We start from the raw sequence: 14,376 nt of genomic DNA on the forward strand, positions 1-14,376 counted from the left end.
GCTAGTGACCCATTAATTTTATTAATTTTCTCAAAGAATCAACTTTTGGTTTTATTGAATCTTTCTATTGTTCTTTTGTTCTCCCATTCATTTATGTCTGCTTTAATTTTTGTTCTTTCTCTTCTCCTATTTGCTTTGGGGTTAGTTTGCTGATCTTTCTCAAGTTCCTTCAGGTTTGCTGTTAAGTCCTCAATTTTTGCTTTTTCTTGTTTTTTAATATAGGCATTTAAGGCAATAAATTTCCCTCTCAGCACAGCTTTTGGTGCATCCCATAAGTTCTGATAAGCTGTATTCTCATTTTCATTCATCTCCAAATAACTACTGATTTCTCTAGCAATTATTTCTTTGACCCACTGGTTGTTTAAGAGTGTGTTATTTAATCTCCATGTATTTGTGAATGTTCTCGTTCTTTGGTGGTTATTGAGATCCAGCTTCATCAGAGAACACGCTTTGAATAATTTCAATATTTTAAAATTTATAAAGACCTGTTTTGTGCCCCAGCATGTGATCTATCCTGGAGAATGTTCCATGAGCACTAAAGAAGAATGTATAACCTTGTACTTTGGGGTGCAATGACCTGTATATGTCTGTTAGGTCTAATTCATTTATCAAGTTATTTAACCTCTTTATTTCCTTGTTGATCTTCTGTCTGGTTGTTCTATCTATAGAGGAGAGTGGTGTATTGAAGTTTCCTACTGTTATTGTTGAAACATCTATTGCTCCCTTCAGTTTTGCCAGTGTCTGTCTCATGTACTTTGGAGCTCTTTGATTGGGAGCAGAAACATTTATGATTGTTATATCTTGGTGAGGTGATCCTTAATTAGTATATAGTGTCCTTCTTTGTATCTTATGATGTCTTTACATTTAAAGTCTATTTCATCTGATATTAGTAAAGCTAGTCCTGCTTTCTTTTGTTTACAACTTGCGTGGAAAATCTTTTTCCATCCTTTCTCTTTCAAACTATTTGTATCCTTATGTCTAAGATGAGTCTGTTATAACAGCATATAGCTGGATTATGTTTCTTAATCCATTTGCCAATATGTATCTTTTAATTGGTAAGTTTAGTCAATTAACATTCAAAGTTACGACTGAAAAGGCATTTCTTGATTCCACCATCTCATCTTTTTTATTTTGTTTGTCAGATCTATATATTCTTTTCCCTCTTTCTCTTTGTATTCTTTAAATTACCCTTAGTGGTACTCTTCAATTCTGTGCCCTCCTCCAGACCTCCCTCTCCTGTCTTTTTTTTCAGCTGGTAGAACTCCTTTTAGTTTTTCTTACAGGGCCGGTCTCTTGTTGACAAATTCTTTCAGGATTTCTTTGCCTTTGAAAACTTTAATGTCTTCCTCAATTTTGAAGGACAATTTGTCTGGGTACAGCATTCTTGGCTGGACATCTTTTTCTATTTCAGGATCTTGAATATATCATACCACTGCATTCTCGTCTCCAGGGTGCTGGTTGAATAGTCTGAACTCAGTCTTATTTGATTTCTCTTGTATGTAGTAGATTGTTTTTCTCTTGCCACTTTCAGAATTTTCTGCTTCTTTCCGACATTTGACAGACTGATCAGTATGTGCCTTGGGGAAGGGTTATTTGGATTAATTCTGTTTGGAGTTTTTTGGTCTTCTTTGACTTGTATATTTATGTGCTTTATGAGGGTTGGGAAGTTTTCCCCCATTATATCCTCAACTACTCTTCCTAGCCCTTTTCTCCTCTCTTCTCCTCGTGGGACACCATTGATTCTTAGATTTGTGTGCCTTGTCTTGTCTGTCTTTTATTTGCATGCTTTGTTTTGTCTATCATTTCCCTGAGTTCCCATTCAATTTTTCCACCATTTGCTGTTTTGAGTGTTTGAAGTCAATTATCCTGTCCTCTCTATCACTTATTCTTTCTTCTGTCTCTTCAAATCTGGTGTTGTGTACCTCTAGTATGCTTTTTATTTGGTCAATGGAGTCTTTAATCTCTGTGATTTCTGCTATTTTTTCTATTTATTTTTTCAAATTCCTCTTTGTGCTCTTCTACTGTCTTCTTGATCTCCTTTAGGTCAATTGCTATCCCACTTATTTTGTTAAGTAGAGTTGTATGAACATCTTTGATTAGTTGTTCCAAGGTCTGTGTATCTTCAGGTGTTTTAATTTGGTCATTAGGCAGGGCTATTTCTGTCTGAATTGTGATATTCTTAGTGATCTGCGTTTTCATCGCATATAGATATCTTGATTGATTTACTTTGGGAGTTGATTTCTTTCAGTAGTCTAAGGCCTTGTGTTTGCGGGATGGTTGTACAGCAGGGAGCAGGGCACAGGGTGGAGCACTCAGTATGGTGATTTGTTTCAGGTCAGGTATGGGCGTAGGTTGGGGATGTTATACTGATGCTTGTGAACGTGGGTGCCCAGTGGCCAGGGAGGATGTAGCTGTGCAGGTGCACCAGTCTGGGGAGCATAGTCCTGGTGTGTGCTGGTCCAAGGCATGGGGCCTTTTGTGTGCATGCATAGAGCTCTGGCAGCAGGTCAGCGTTATGCCTTCATGGATTGGGGGCAGATGAGACCTGGCTGCGCAGGTTGGTATTGTCTCAGATCTGAGAAGTGAAGCTGAGGACTGTGAGCATGTGCCGTTAGGACTGCTGTTAAGTGCGGCTCCCAGAGCTGAATGATGTGATTGGGAGCCCGTGTGCATGTTTGGGCCTGGTAAACCGGTGTGCTGAGCACAGGGAGGGCAGGGTGAGGCTGTGTGACACTATAGTCAGGGGGCAAGGGTAGCCTAGGTATGGAGGTTAGTGCCTGCAACCTTTATGAGCTGGCAACACCGTGCAGGGAACAGGGAGGTGGAGGTAGTGCTCCAGAGGGGTGCAGGAGAGGTGTGTTGGGCTGCACTTGGGGTGGGGGTTTGGGGCAGGTATGTGCACTGGGGGCTGGTGGGGTGGGGGTGCCTGGAGCATGGTGATTGGGGGCAGGTGATGGGGTTCATGTGCGTGGGGTGTGGGGTGAGTCACAGGTCATAGGGCTGCGCTGGTGAGAGTAGTGCACCCAAGGATCGCGGCCTGGCTCACTTTCTAGTCCCGTGTTCCCATCTGTGCAATCCCGCGGGCTCCACGCCTCTGCACCAAGCTCCAGTTTTCTGCCTCTGAGTTCCTCAGCCACTGCAACCAGGGCTGTCCCATGTGGTGCACAAGCTTCTCCCAGGTCAGCTGCACTCCTGAGTTGCTGCCTCAGCTGCCCTCCTGTCCCTTCTCTAACTTTTCCATGGAACAGGGCTAATCTCGAGCTCCTCTAGTCGGCCTTCTTCCCGGAAGTCCTGCATTGGCTTTTAATAAAGGGGGATTTATTTAGTTAAAAACTTAAAATTCTTCAGAGGAAAGGCAGCTAATTTTCATCTGAAGTTCTTTCTTACATAGGAAGGCACAGGACGATCTCTGCTGGCCTTCTCTCCTGGCTTTTGGGTTCCCACAGCTTTCCCTGGGTTAATTCCTTTCTATATCTCCACAGGTCTGGGCTGAGCTGCGAGTGCTGAAATGAGGTATGTTGAGGTGCTGCTTGGGCTGTGCTGCCTTGAACTCTCTCATTTAAGCACCTAGCCAATTAAATTAAACATCACTCATTGCAGGAGCACTCCCCCAGATGATTGCAGATGCAATCTGCAGTGATAGATGTTTCACATGCCAATGGCTCATGTCCACCGCAACAGAACTAGGCACCTTCACCTGGCCATGTTGACACCTGACCCTAACCACTACAATCACATTCTAGCAGCTTGCAAACTAGAAGACAAGGATTAAATCAGTGAATTGGAGAACAACAACAGCAACAACAAAACAGAAATAAGTGAATTGGAGAACAAAAAAACAATAGAGAGAATCAATAAAACCAAAAGTTGGTACTTTGAGAAAATTAAGAAAATCAAAGAACCTTTGCTAGGCTGACAAAGGAAAAAAGAGAGAGTATGCAAACAAATAAAATCAGAAATGAGAAGAGGATCATTACCATGGACCTTGAAGATACGAGAAAGTCATTAGAGGATATTATGAACAAGTATACACCAACAAACCATATGACTTGGATGAAATGGACAATTTCATAGATACACATGAACAATATATACTGACTTTAGAAGAAATAGAAGACCACAACAAACCAATAGCAAGTAAAGATACACAATCAATCATCAAAAACCTTTCAACAAAGAAAAGCCCAGGGCCACATGGCTTCACAGGGGAATTGTACCAAACTTTCCAAAAAGAACTAACACCATTCTTGTTAAGTCTTCCAAAAAATTGAGGGAAAAGGAATACTACCTAACTCATTTTGTGAAGCTAAAATCACTCTAGTAATAAAATCAGATAAAGATACTACAATAAAGGAAACCTACAGGCCAATTCTCCTTAATGAATATAGATGCAAAAATTCTCAACAAAATACTTGCAAATCAAATTCAACAGTACATTAAAAAAATAATAATTATATGTTACAACCAATTGGGGTTAATTCCAGGCATGCAAGGTGGTTCAACACAAGAAAATCCACCAATGTAATGCAACACATAAACAATCAAATGATCATCTTGATTGATGCTGGGAAAGCATTTAACAAAATTAAGCATCCTTTCTGACTAAAACACTTCAAAAGGTAGGAATTGATGGAATCTTCCTCAATGTGATGAAGGGCAAATTTGAAGAACCCACATACAGCATCATACTCCACAGTGAGGGACTGAAAGCCTTCCCCCAAAGATCAGAAATGAGACAAGGATGTCCATGTCACCATATTAATCAACATTGTGCTAGAAGTTCTAGCTAGGGCAGTTATGGAAGACAAAGAAATAAAAGGCAACCCAGTTGCTAAGGAAGTAGTAAAACTTTCATTGTTTGCAGTTGACATGATCATATATTTAGAAAATCCTGAGAAATCTATGACAAAACTTCTTGAGCTAATAAATTCAACAAAGTTGTTGTTCTAGTTTGCTAGTGCCGGAATGCAACACACCAGAGATGGATTGGCTTTTAATAAAAGGGGATTTATTTTGTTGGTTCTTCAGAGGAAAGGCAGCTAACTTTCCACTGAGGTTCTTTCTTACGTGGAAGGCACAAGATGGTCTCTGCTGGTCTTCTCTCCAGGCCCCTGGGTTCCAACAACTTTCCCCGGGGTGACTTCTTTCTGCATCTCCAAAGGCCTGGGCTGAGCTGCAAGTAAGTGCTGAGATGAGGAATGCCGAGCTGCTTAAACTGTGCTACATTGCGTTCTCTCATTTAAGCGCAAGCCAATTAAGTTAAACGTCACTCATTGCAGCAGACACGCCTCCTAGCCGACTGCAGATGTAATTAGCAACAGATGAGATTCACCTACCATTGGCTCATATCCACAGCAACAGAACTAGGTGCTTTCACCTGGCCAAGTTGACAACTGAATCTAACTACCACAGTTGTCAAATACAAGATTAATGTGCAAAAATCAGTAATGTTTCTATACACTAGTAATAGCCTAATCAAGGAGGCAATTAGGAAAAAAAGATTCCATTCACAGTGGCAATTAAAAGAATCAAGGATCTAAGAATAAACTTAACTAGGATGTAAAGGACCTATACGCAGAAAACAATAAAACATTACTAAATCAAAGATCTAAATAGGTGGAAGGACAGTCTGTATTCATGGATAGGAAGGTTAAATGTCATTAAGATGTCAATTCTACCCAAGTTGATCTACAGATATAATGCAACACCAATCAGAATTCCAACAACCTACTTTGAAGCTTGGTGAGAAGCTAGTTATCAAATTTATTTGAAAGGGAATGGGGCCTCGAATAGCCAAAAACATCTTGAAACAGAGGAATTAAGTAGGAAAAAGACTTATACTTTCTGACTTCAAAGTTTATTATAAAGCCAAATAAGTCAATCTTTGTGCCGTGGTCAAAATGGCACAAAGATAGACATATTGATCAATGGAATCAAATCGAGAGTTTGGAAATAGACCCTCAGATCTGTGGTCAATCAATTTTTGAGAAGACCCCCTAATCCACTGAACTGGGACAGAATAGTTTCTTCAATAAATGGGGTTGGGAGAACCCACTTGTATAACGAAGTGAAGATACTATGAGACATTGATTGTATACTTTTGATAGAATATATGGTACGTGTGACTATATCTAAACAAAAGCCACAGAGCCAAAAATAAGTAAATAAATAAATAAACAAACAAAAAGATATAAGTACTAGAGAAGATGTGGAGAGAGAGGTATACCCATTCGATATTGATAGGGAAGTAATATTGCAGCCCCTCTGGAAGGGAATGTAGTGGATCCACAGGAGGCTAAATATAGGTTGCCATAGGATTAGGCAATCCCACTACTAGGAATATATTCAGAAGAACTGAAAACAGGGTCATGAATAGACATTTACACACTGATATGTATACGTATAGTGGTATTATTTCACAATAGCCGATGGATGCAGATGGCCAAGGGATCCATCGACTGAGGAGCGGAAGGACAAGCTGTGATGTATACATATGATGGAATATTGTGTGGTTATATAAAATGAAGTTTTGAGTCATGTAATGAGTGAAATGAACCTTAAGGACATTATGCTGAGCAAAATACACCAGAAACAAAAGGAAAAATATCGTATGGTCCCATTTAGAAAATGCTTAGAAGAAAACTAGGGTATAGATTGTAAGCTCTTACAGCAATCACATTTATTCTTGCGTTTTAAGTGTTATTTCTAAATTATGAGATGCTGAGATTTTTGTGTATAACCTGGTAGTTCCCTGGAACTTTGGGTATCTGTTTTTATACCTAGGACTCAGAGTTAGAGTTCTACAGCTCTGAAGGTCAGCTACTTCATACAGCACACTGTTAAAGAAGATGCAAAGAAGATTAGATTTCAATTAGAAATATAAATGAAGCTGATCTGGTCGGGACTAAGGTAGATCAGAATACAGACTGTATTTCAAAACTTCAACTTGTATGTGAGACCAAAGGAAGAGATATTTATCCTGTCCAAAATTTAAATTTTCTGTAGCACACTATCTAACTTAACTTGTCAGTCCAGTATTTTTTAAACAACCTAAATACATGGGGCCTAGAATAGAGAACAAGATCTGATGATTCTATATAGCTTAATGTAATACCATGATACAGTCCAGAGTATTTGGGGCAGATAATAAAAATGTATTTGCAAAATCCCTTGATATACTGGAGAAAAAATATGGACCTATTAAAATTCCTCACCTGAGAAATTCCTGATATTCTTTCACACACTGGGACTCCCAACTTAATAAACCAAGCTCTCGATCTTGAGGCTGGCCCTTATTAAACTTATTTCTGTAATGGCAAGTGGTCTACTTATAAATAGGCAAAAAAAGTCATTCCCAGAAAACCTCTTCTGTTGCTCGGATGTGGCTCTCTCTGAGACCACTCTGCAAATAAACTCATTATCTTCCCCCCTACAAGGAACATGACTTTCAGGGATGTAAATCTCCCTGGCATTGTGTGATGGAGAAAATGACTCCCACACATGAGCCTAGCCCTGGCATTGTGGGATGGAGAATGCCTGCTTTATCAAAAGGGGGAAAAGGAATGTAACAGAACAAGGTTGCAGTGGCTAAGAGATTTCAAATAGAGTTGAGAGGTCATTCTGGGGTTACACTTACGTAAGCGTCAACTATATATTACAAATTGCCACAGTATGCCAAGCCCCAACCAGCAGTGTTCCTGAAAACCCTAAAGAAAACCCAGGGCTCTATCTATGACTCTTATAAAAGTTTTAATTAGTAAGTCTATTTTTCAGAAACTTAAAACTTCCAGATTGTTCCTATGCCAGATAAGCCCTGAAACCTAGAGGTACCAGTCTCTCTCAGAACATCAACCAGTTGCATTCCTCTACTCCATAATGTTGATATCCCCTTATCAACATGAAGAAGTTTGGAATGATCATTGCCCAAATTTCCCTTAAGACTGAGAGAATGATTACATAATACAGAGGAGTGGTGGTACCAGAGAAGTTAGGATTTAACAAAGCATTATGACTGCTGAATCACTACATCGATATTTCTTTTTAGTTTCTAGTGTATTAGAAGAGCCAGAAAGAAATCCCTGAAACTGTGAAACTGTAACCTCTAGTATACTTTGAAATTTGCTCTATAACTACTTGTTGAACTGTACTTTGAAATTTATTACCGTTCTATCTATATATTTCACAATAAAAAATGTTAAAAAAAACACATAAGGCTGCTTATGACCACATCCAAATAGACTCTTCTAGCACCAGTCATCTGTTGACTGCATGCCAAACTTATATATCTTGACACTGAGTCAGAGTATATTTTACATTGTGATATGACATACATTTATAAATTTATGTACATGTTACAGAAGTTTCCAAAACAGTTCTCACCCTGGTTACATATAATGCATACACTCTTTTCTAACTTCTGTATTGCACTTGTAGCAAAGACTATAAAAGGCAGAATGCAGCAATCCAATATGAAGTAGTAAGAGCCATAAAGCACACATTTATGAACTGCTAATTTCTAGTGTTATTTAATGCATTTAAAGGGAACAAAAGCCTAAATATTTCAAGGGCTCAAATTATCTATAGATTACCTCTTTTTCTCTGCACCATCCACCATTTATTTTTAAGGAAATAAAGAAATGTTTTTCTCCCATTTATTTCCTTAAAAATGCTGTTTGTGACTCTCCTTAGGTTGATTTCATGACCAATTTATAAGTCTTGGCCTGCAGTTGTAGAAAAAGTAAAAATGCTGGGTGAATCTGGTAACTAGACAACTTTGGGAAACATTAAATGAGGAGAGCCTTAAAAGAAATCACTGGCATTATCTAGCATTTTTAGATACTGATTTGATTATTTCAGTATTTCAAAAGCATTTAACCAGTTATCTAAGGCATAGTCTGAAGATTCTGGGGGTTCCCAAGACCCTTTCTGAGGGCCCACAAAGCCTAAATTATTTTCATAATATAAAAGACATTATTATTTATCTTTGTCATTCTCAATCCTGTAGGTGTATACAATGGATATTTCCAGAGGTTGGATGGTGTGATGACATCATCACTCAGATGGCTAATAAGACTATATCCTTGTATTTAAATTTTTTTCTTAGTTTCAATTTCTAATATGATAGATAATATTGATAGCTATAATCTGTATAAACCAAAGCTTTTAGGGGTCCTCAATAATTTCTAAGAGGGTAAATGGGTTCTGAAACAAAAAATTGCTGTCAGAGGGAATGCAATTTTACAAGGTAAACTTCCCTAAAGGTTAAGCAATCAGGGTTCTGAAAGTTCAGGGTATGTAGTCAGGGCTTGCATCACTAAGGTTCTCTGATCTCTGGTTGTTTGTACCTAGAGAACCCATCTGGCTAATTCTAATTGCTAGGATGGTGCAGAGAAAAAGAGGTAATCTATAGATCATTTGAGTCCTTGAAATATTTAGGCTTTTGTTCACTTTAAATGCATTAAGTAACACTAGAAATCAGCAGTTCATAAATGCGTACTTTATGGCTCTTACTACTTCATGTTGGATTGCTGCATCCTGCCTTTTATAGTCTTTGCTACAGTGCAACACAGAAGTTAGGAAACAGTGCATGCCTGTGGTAAGAAAATATATTAGTCTTTTATGATTTAGGTTTTCTTGTAATAGTTTTTACAGTACATTATTACTTTGTTCTTTGGCAGCTTTTGAAGATTTCCTGGCTAAACACTTATGTAGAATGTCCTGGGCTGGTGACCTTGGTGAGTTGTAACGCTTTGTCTAACTTTTGTGGTCAGTTTGCCAGTTTCCCCCTGAACCTCGTGAGAACTCGCATGCAGGTTCAAGGTGAGGTGGTTTTTCTTTTGTTTTGTTTTGTTTTTGGTGAGAAGTGTTGACAGTGTAAAAAGCCCTAGGTAGTTTAGGGATTAACTTTTTTGCTTTCTGGTCTGAAGAATATCTTAGAATCCTCCTCATTTCCATCATTTGGAACTGGCCCTTTTTCTAAAGACAAAATTAGGAAATCCTTTGCATATTAGTGCTAATGGTGCAGTTATTTCAAATTGAGTTTAATAAATCAAATCTGAAATCTATAACCATATTAAGATGAAAACACCCTCTTGGGTGTCTAGTATATATGTGAACTAGACTTCACAAGATTGTGATGATAAAGGATTCAAAATCTGTGTATCCGTCCAAATGGCATTTGAAGTTTTTTTGCAACATAAGATACAACGATTCTATTTCACTTAAAAGAACTAAAATAAATACCTCTGACTTTTGTCACCACAAATAATTTTGTCTATTCCTGAAAACTCTTTTGGAGAATTAGCTGTTGTTGTATGTAGGCTTTTTCTTTGTGTATTTGTTCTGAAATACATATAGAGGTGTGTTATAAATCTCTGTGGACTTCTTTAACCTTTCTTTAAATTTGCCAACTTTTGCCAATTATAGCTAGAAGCTAAATTATTAGGTATATTCTAATTAAGGATTGATCCTTCCTTTTATTGTTATGAAATGTCTCTCTTTCTCACTGATATTATTATTGTTTTTTGCCTTAAAGTCTACTTTGTCTGATATTGCTGTAGTTACCTTTTGCTTGGTATAACTTTGTACCTCCTTTTACTTTCAACCTTCCTGAATCCTTATATATAAAGTGTATTTGTTCTGAAACACATATAGCTGGATCTTTCTTCATATCAGTTTGATAGTTTTGTCTTTTAATTAAAGTTTAGTATATCTATATTTTAAGTTACTGCTGTAGTTGAGTTTAAGTGGAGACCACATACCATCTTGCTATTTATTTTCTGTTGGTCCCATTTGTTCTTTTTCCTTTATTCCTCCCCTTTTTGCACCCTTTTGAATTAGTCAGGTATGTTCATTATTTTTCCTCTGTTAGCTTATTAATTATGTAGTCTTTTATTTAAATTCTTTTAATGGTTATCCTAGAGATTACAATATTCATTCTATGTTGATGATAGCTACCTTAAATTAGTATTTTTACTGATTTACAATTTAACTTCATTTCCACTACCCCATTTGTGATACCATTGCCATATATTTTACTTCAGCACATTTTAAACCTACAAGACATTATTGTTTTAAAAATCAATGTTTATTTATAGAAATAAAACCCTTTTAGTTTGTCTTCTTTTTCTTTCTGAATTTCCTTGCTCCCCCCCTGGGTTCATTATACTTCTACTTAAAGAATTCTCTTTACTATTTATTTTAGAGAAATCTATTAGCAACATTCTCCCAGTTTTTGTTTTTCTCTTTCTGTAGCATCTTTAAGATATTATTCCATTACCTTCTGAATTCCATCATTTCTGTTGAAAAGCTAGCCATCAGTTTTATTGCTATTCTTTTAATGTACTTACTGTTTTCCTTTTTCTTTTTACTCTGGATGCTTTTAAGATTTCTATTTGTGTTTGGTTTTCAGAAGTTTGACAATGATATGCCTAAAATGTGGTTTGCCTTCTGTTTATCACACATGTGATTTTAAAATCTTTGGCTTGAATAGATATTTGTCAGTTTTTAGAAAATACCCAGTCACAATTCTTCAAATATTTCTCCATTCCATTATGTCTTTCTTCTCATATTGATATTCCAATTACATTTATATTAGTTCCCATGCCTCATATATTTATTATGCCTTTTTTTTTTTTGAGTATGTTTTTTTTTTTTATAGCTATCCTGGTGGGTGTGAAGTGGTGTTTCACTGTAGTTTTTTTTTTATGGCTTTTTTTTTTTATTAATTAAAAAAGAATTAACAAAACAATTAGAAATCATTCCATTCTACATGTACAATCAGTAATTCTTAATAACATCACATAGTTGCATATTCATCATTTCTTAGTACATTTGCATCGATTTAGAAAAAGAAATAAAAAGACAACAGAATAAGAATTAAAACAATAATAGAAAGAAAAAAAAAAACCTATACCTCACATGCAGTTTCATTCAGTGTTTTAACATAATTGCATTACAATTAGGTAGTATTGTGCTGTCCATTTCTGAGTTTTTACATCCAGTCCCGTTGTACAGTCTGTATCCCTTCAGCTCCAATTACCCCTTCTCTTTTTTTTTTTTTTATTAACGGAAAAAAAGAAATTAACCCAACATTTAGGAATCATACCATTCTACATATGCAATCAGTAATTCTTAACATCATCACATAGATGCATGATCATCATTTCTTAGTACATTTGCATCGGTTTAGAAGAACTAGCAACATAACCGAAAAAGATATAGAATGTTAATATAGAGAAAAAAATAAAAGTAATAATAGTAAAATCAAAACAAAACAAAACAAAACAAAGACCTATAGCTCAGATGCAGCTTCATTCAGTGTTTTAACATGATTACTTTACAATTAGGTATTATTGTGCTGTCCATTTTTGAGTTTTTGTATCTAGTCCTGTTACACCGTCTGTATCCCTTCAACTCCAATTGCCCATTATCTTACCCTGTTTCTACCTCCTGCTGGACTCTGTTACCAATGACATATTCCAAATTTATTCTCGAATGTCTGTTCACATCAGTTGGACCATACAGTATTTGTCCTTTAGTTTTTGGCTAGACTCACTCAGCATAATGTTCTCTAGGTCCATCCATGTTATTACATGCTTCATAAGTTTATCCTGTCTTAAAGCTGCATAGTATTCCATCATATGTATATACCACAGTTTGTTTAGCCACTCTTCTGTTGATGGAGATTTCGGCTGTTTCCATCTCTTTGCAATTGTAAATAACGCTGCTGTAAACATTGGTGTGCAAATGTCCGTTTGTGTCTTTGCCCTTAAGTCCTTTGAGTAGATTCCCAGCAATGGTATTGCTGGGTCGTATGGCAATTCTATATTCAGCTTTTTGAGGAACCGCCAAACTGCCTTCCACAGTGGTTGCCCCATTTGACATTCCCACCAACAGTGGATAAGTGTGCCTCTTTCTCCACATCCTCTCCAGCACTTGTCATTTTCTGTTTTGTTGATAATGGCCATTCTGGTGGGTGTGAGATGATATCTCATTGTGGTTTTGATTTGCATTTCTCTAATGGCCAGGGACATTGAGCATCTCTTGATGTGCCTTTTGGCCATTTGTATTTCCTCTTCTGATAGGTGTCTGTTCAAGTCTTTTTCCCATTTTGTAATTGGGTTGGCTGTCTTTTTGTTGTTGAGATGAACAATCTCTTTATAAATTCTGGATACTAGACCTTTATCTGATATATCATTTCCAAATATTGTCTCCCATTGTAAAGGCTGTCTTTCTACTTTCTTGATGAAGTTCTTTGATGCACAAAAGTGTTTAATTTTGAGGAGTTCCCATTTATTTATTTCCTTCTTCAGTGCTCTTGCTTTAGGTTTAAGGTCCATAAAACCGCCTCCAGTTGTAAGATCCGTAAGATATCTCCCAACATTTTCCTCTAACTGTTTTATGGTCTTAGACCTAATGTTTAGATCTTTGATCCATTTTGAGTTAACTTTTGTATAGGGTGTGAGACATGGGTCTTCTTTCATTCTTTTGCATATGGATATCCAGTTCTCTAGGCACCATTTATTTATTTTTTTTCCCTTTTTTTTTTATTAATTAAAAAAAGAATTAACAAAACAATTAGAAATCATTCCAATCTACATGTACAATCAGTAATTCTTAATAACATCACATAGTTGCATATTCATCATTTCTTAGTACATTTGCATCGATTTAGAAAAAGAAATAAAAAGACAACAGAATAAGAATTAAAACAATAATAGAAAGAAAAAAAACAAAAAAAACAAAAACAAAAAACCTATACCTCACATGCAGCTTCATTCAGTGTTTTAACATAATTGCATTACAATTGGGTAGTATTGTGCTGTCCATTTCTGAGTTTTTATATCCAGTCCCGTTGTACAGTCTGTATCCCTTCATCTCCAATTATCCCTTCTCTTTTTTTTTTTTTTTTTAATTAACGGAAAAAAAGAAATTAACCCAACATTTAGAGATCATACCATTCTACACATGCAATCATTAATTCTTAACATCATCACATAGATGCATGATCATCATTTCTTAGTACATTTGCATTGGTTTAGAAGAACTAGCAACATAACCGAAAAAGATATAGAATGTTAATATAGAGAAAAAAATAAAAGTAATAATAGTAAAATCAAAACAAAACAACACAAAACAAAACAAAAACCTATAGCTCAGATGCAGCTTCATTCAGTGTTTTAACATGATTACTTTACAATTAGGTATTATTGTGCTGTCCATTTTTGAGTTTTTGTATCTAGTCCTGTTGCACAGTCTGTATCCCTTCAGCTTCAATTACCCATTGTCTTACCCTGTTTCTAACTCCTGCTGAACTCTGTTACCAATGACATATTTCAAGTTTATTCTCGAATGTCCGTTCACATCAGTGGGACC

General features: G+C 36.5%; 1 protein-coding gene across 1 annotated transcript in view; it reads left to right on the forward strand.

Annotated features, from left to right (window-relative positions):
* LOC143649069 (mitochondrial adenyl nucleotide antiporter SLC25A24-like) overlaps nt 1–14,376 on the forward strand; it is an 84,262-nt gene that overhangs the window by 54,416 nt on the left and 15,470 nt on the right. Inside the window, 1 exon segment of the mRNA XM_077119343.1 lies at nt 9,678–9,819. Within this exon segment, the coding sequence (XP_076975458.1) occupies nt 9,678–9,819 (142 nt within the window).

Source organism: Tamandua tetradactyla, chromosome 11 (assembly GCF_023851605.1).
Source record: "Tamandua tetradactyla isolate mTamTet1 chromosome 11, mTamTet1.pri, whole genome shotgun sequence".
Classification (NCBI taxonomy): Eukaryota; Metazoa; Chordata; class Mammalia; order Pilosa; family Myrmecophagidae; genus Tamandua; species Tamandua tetradactyla.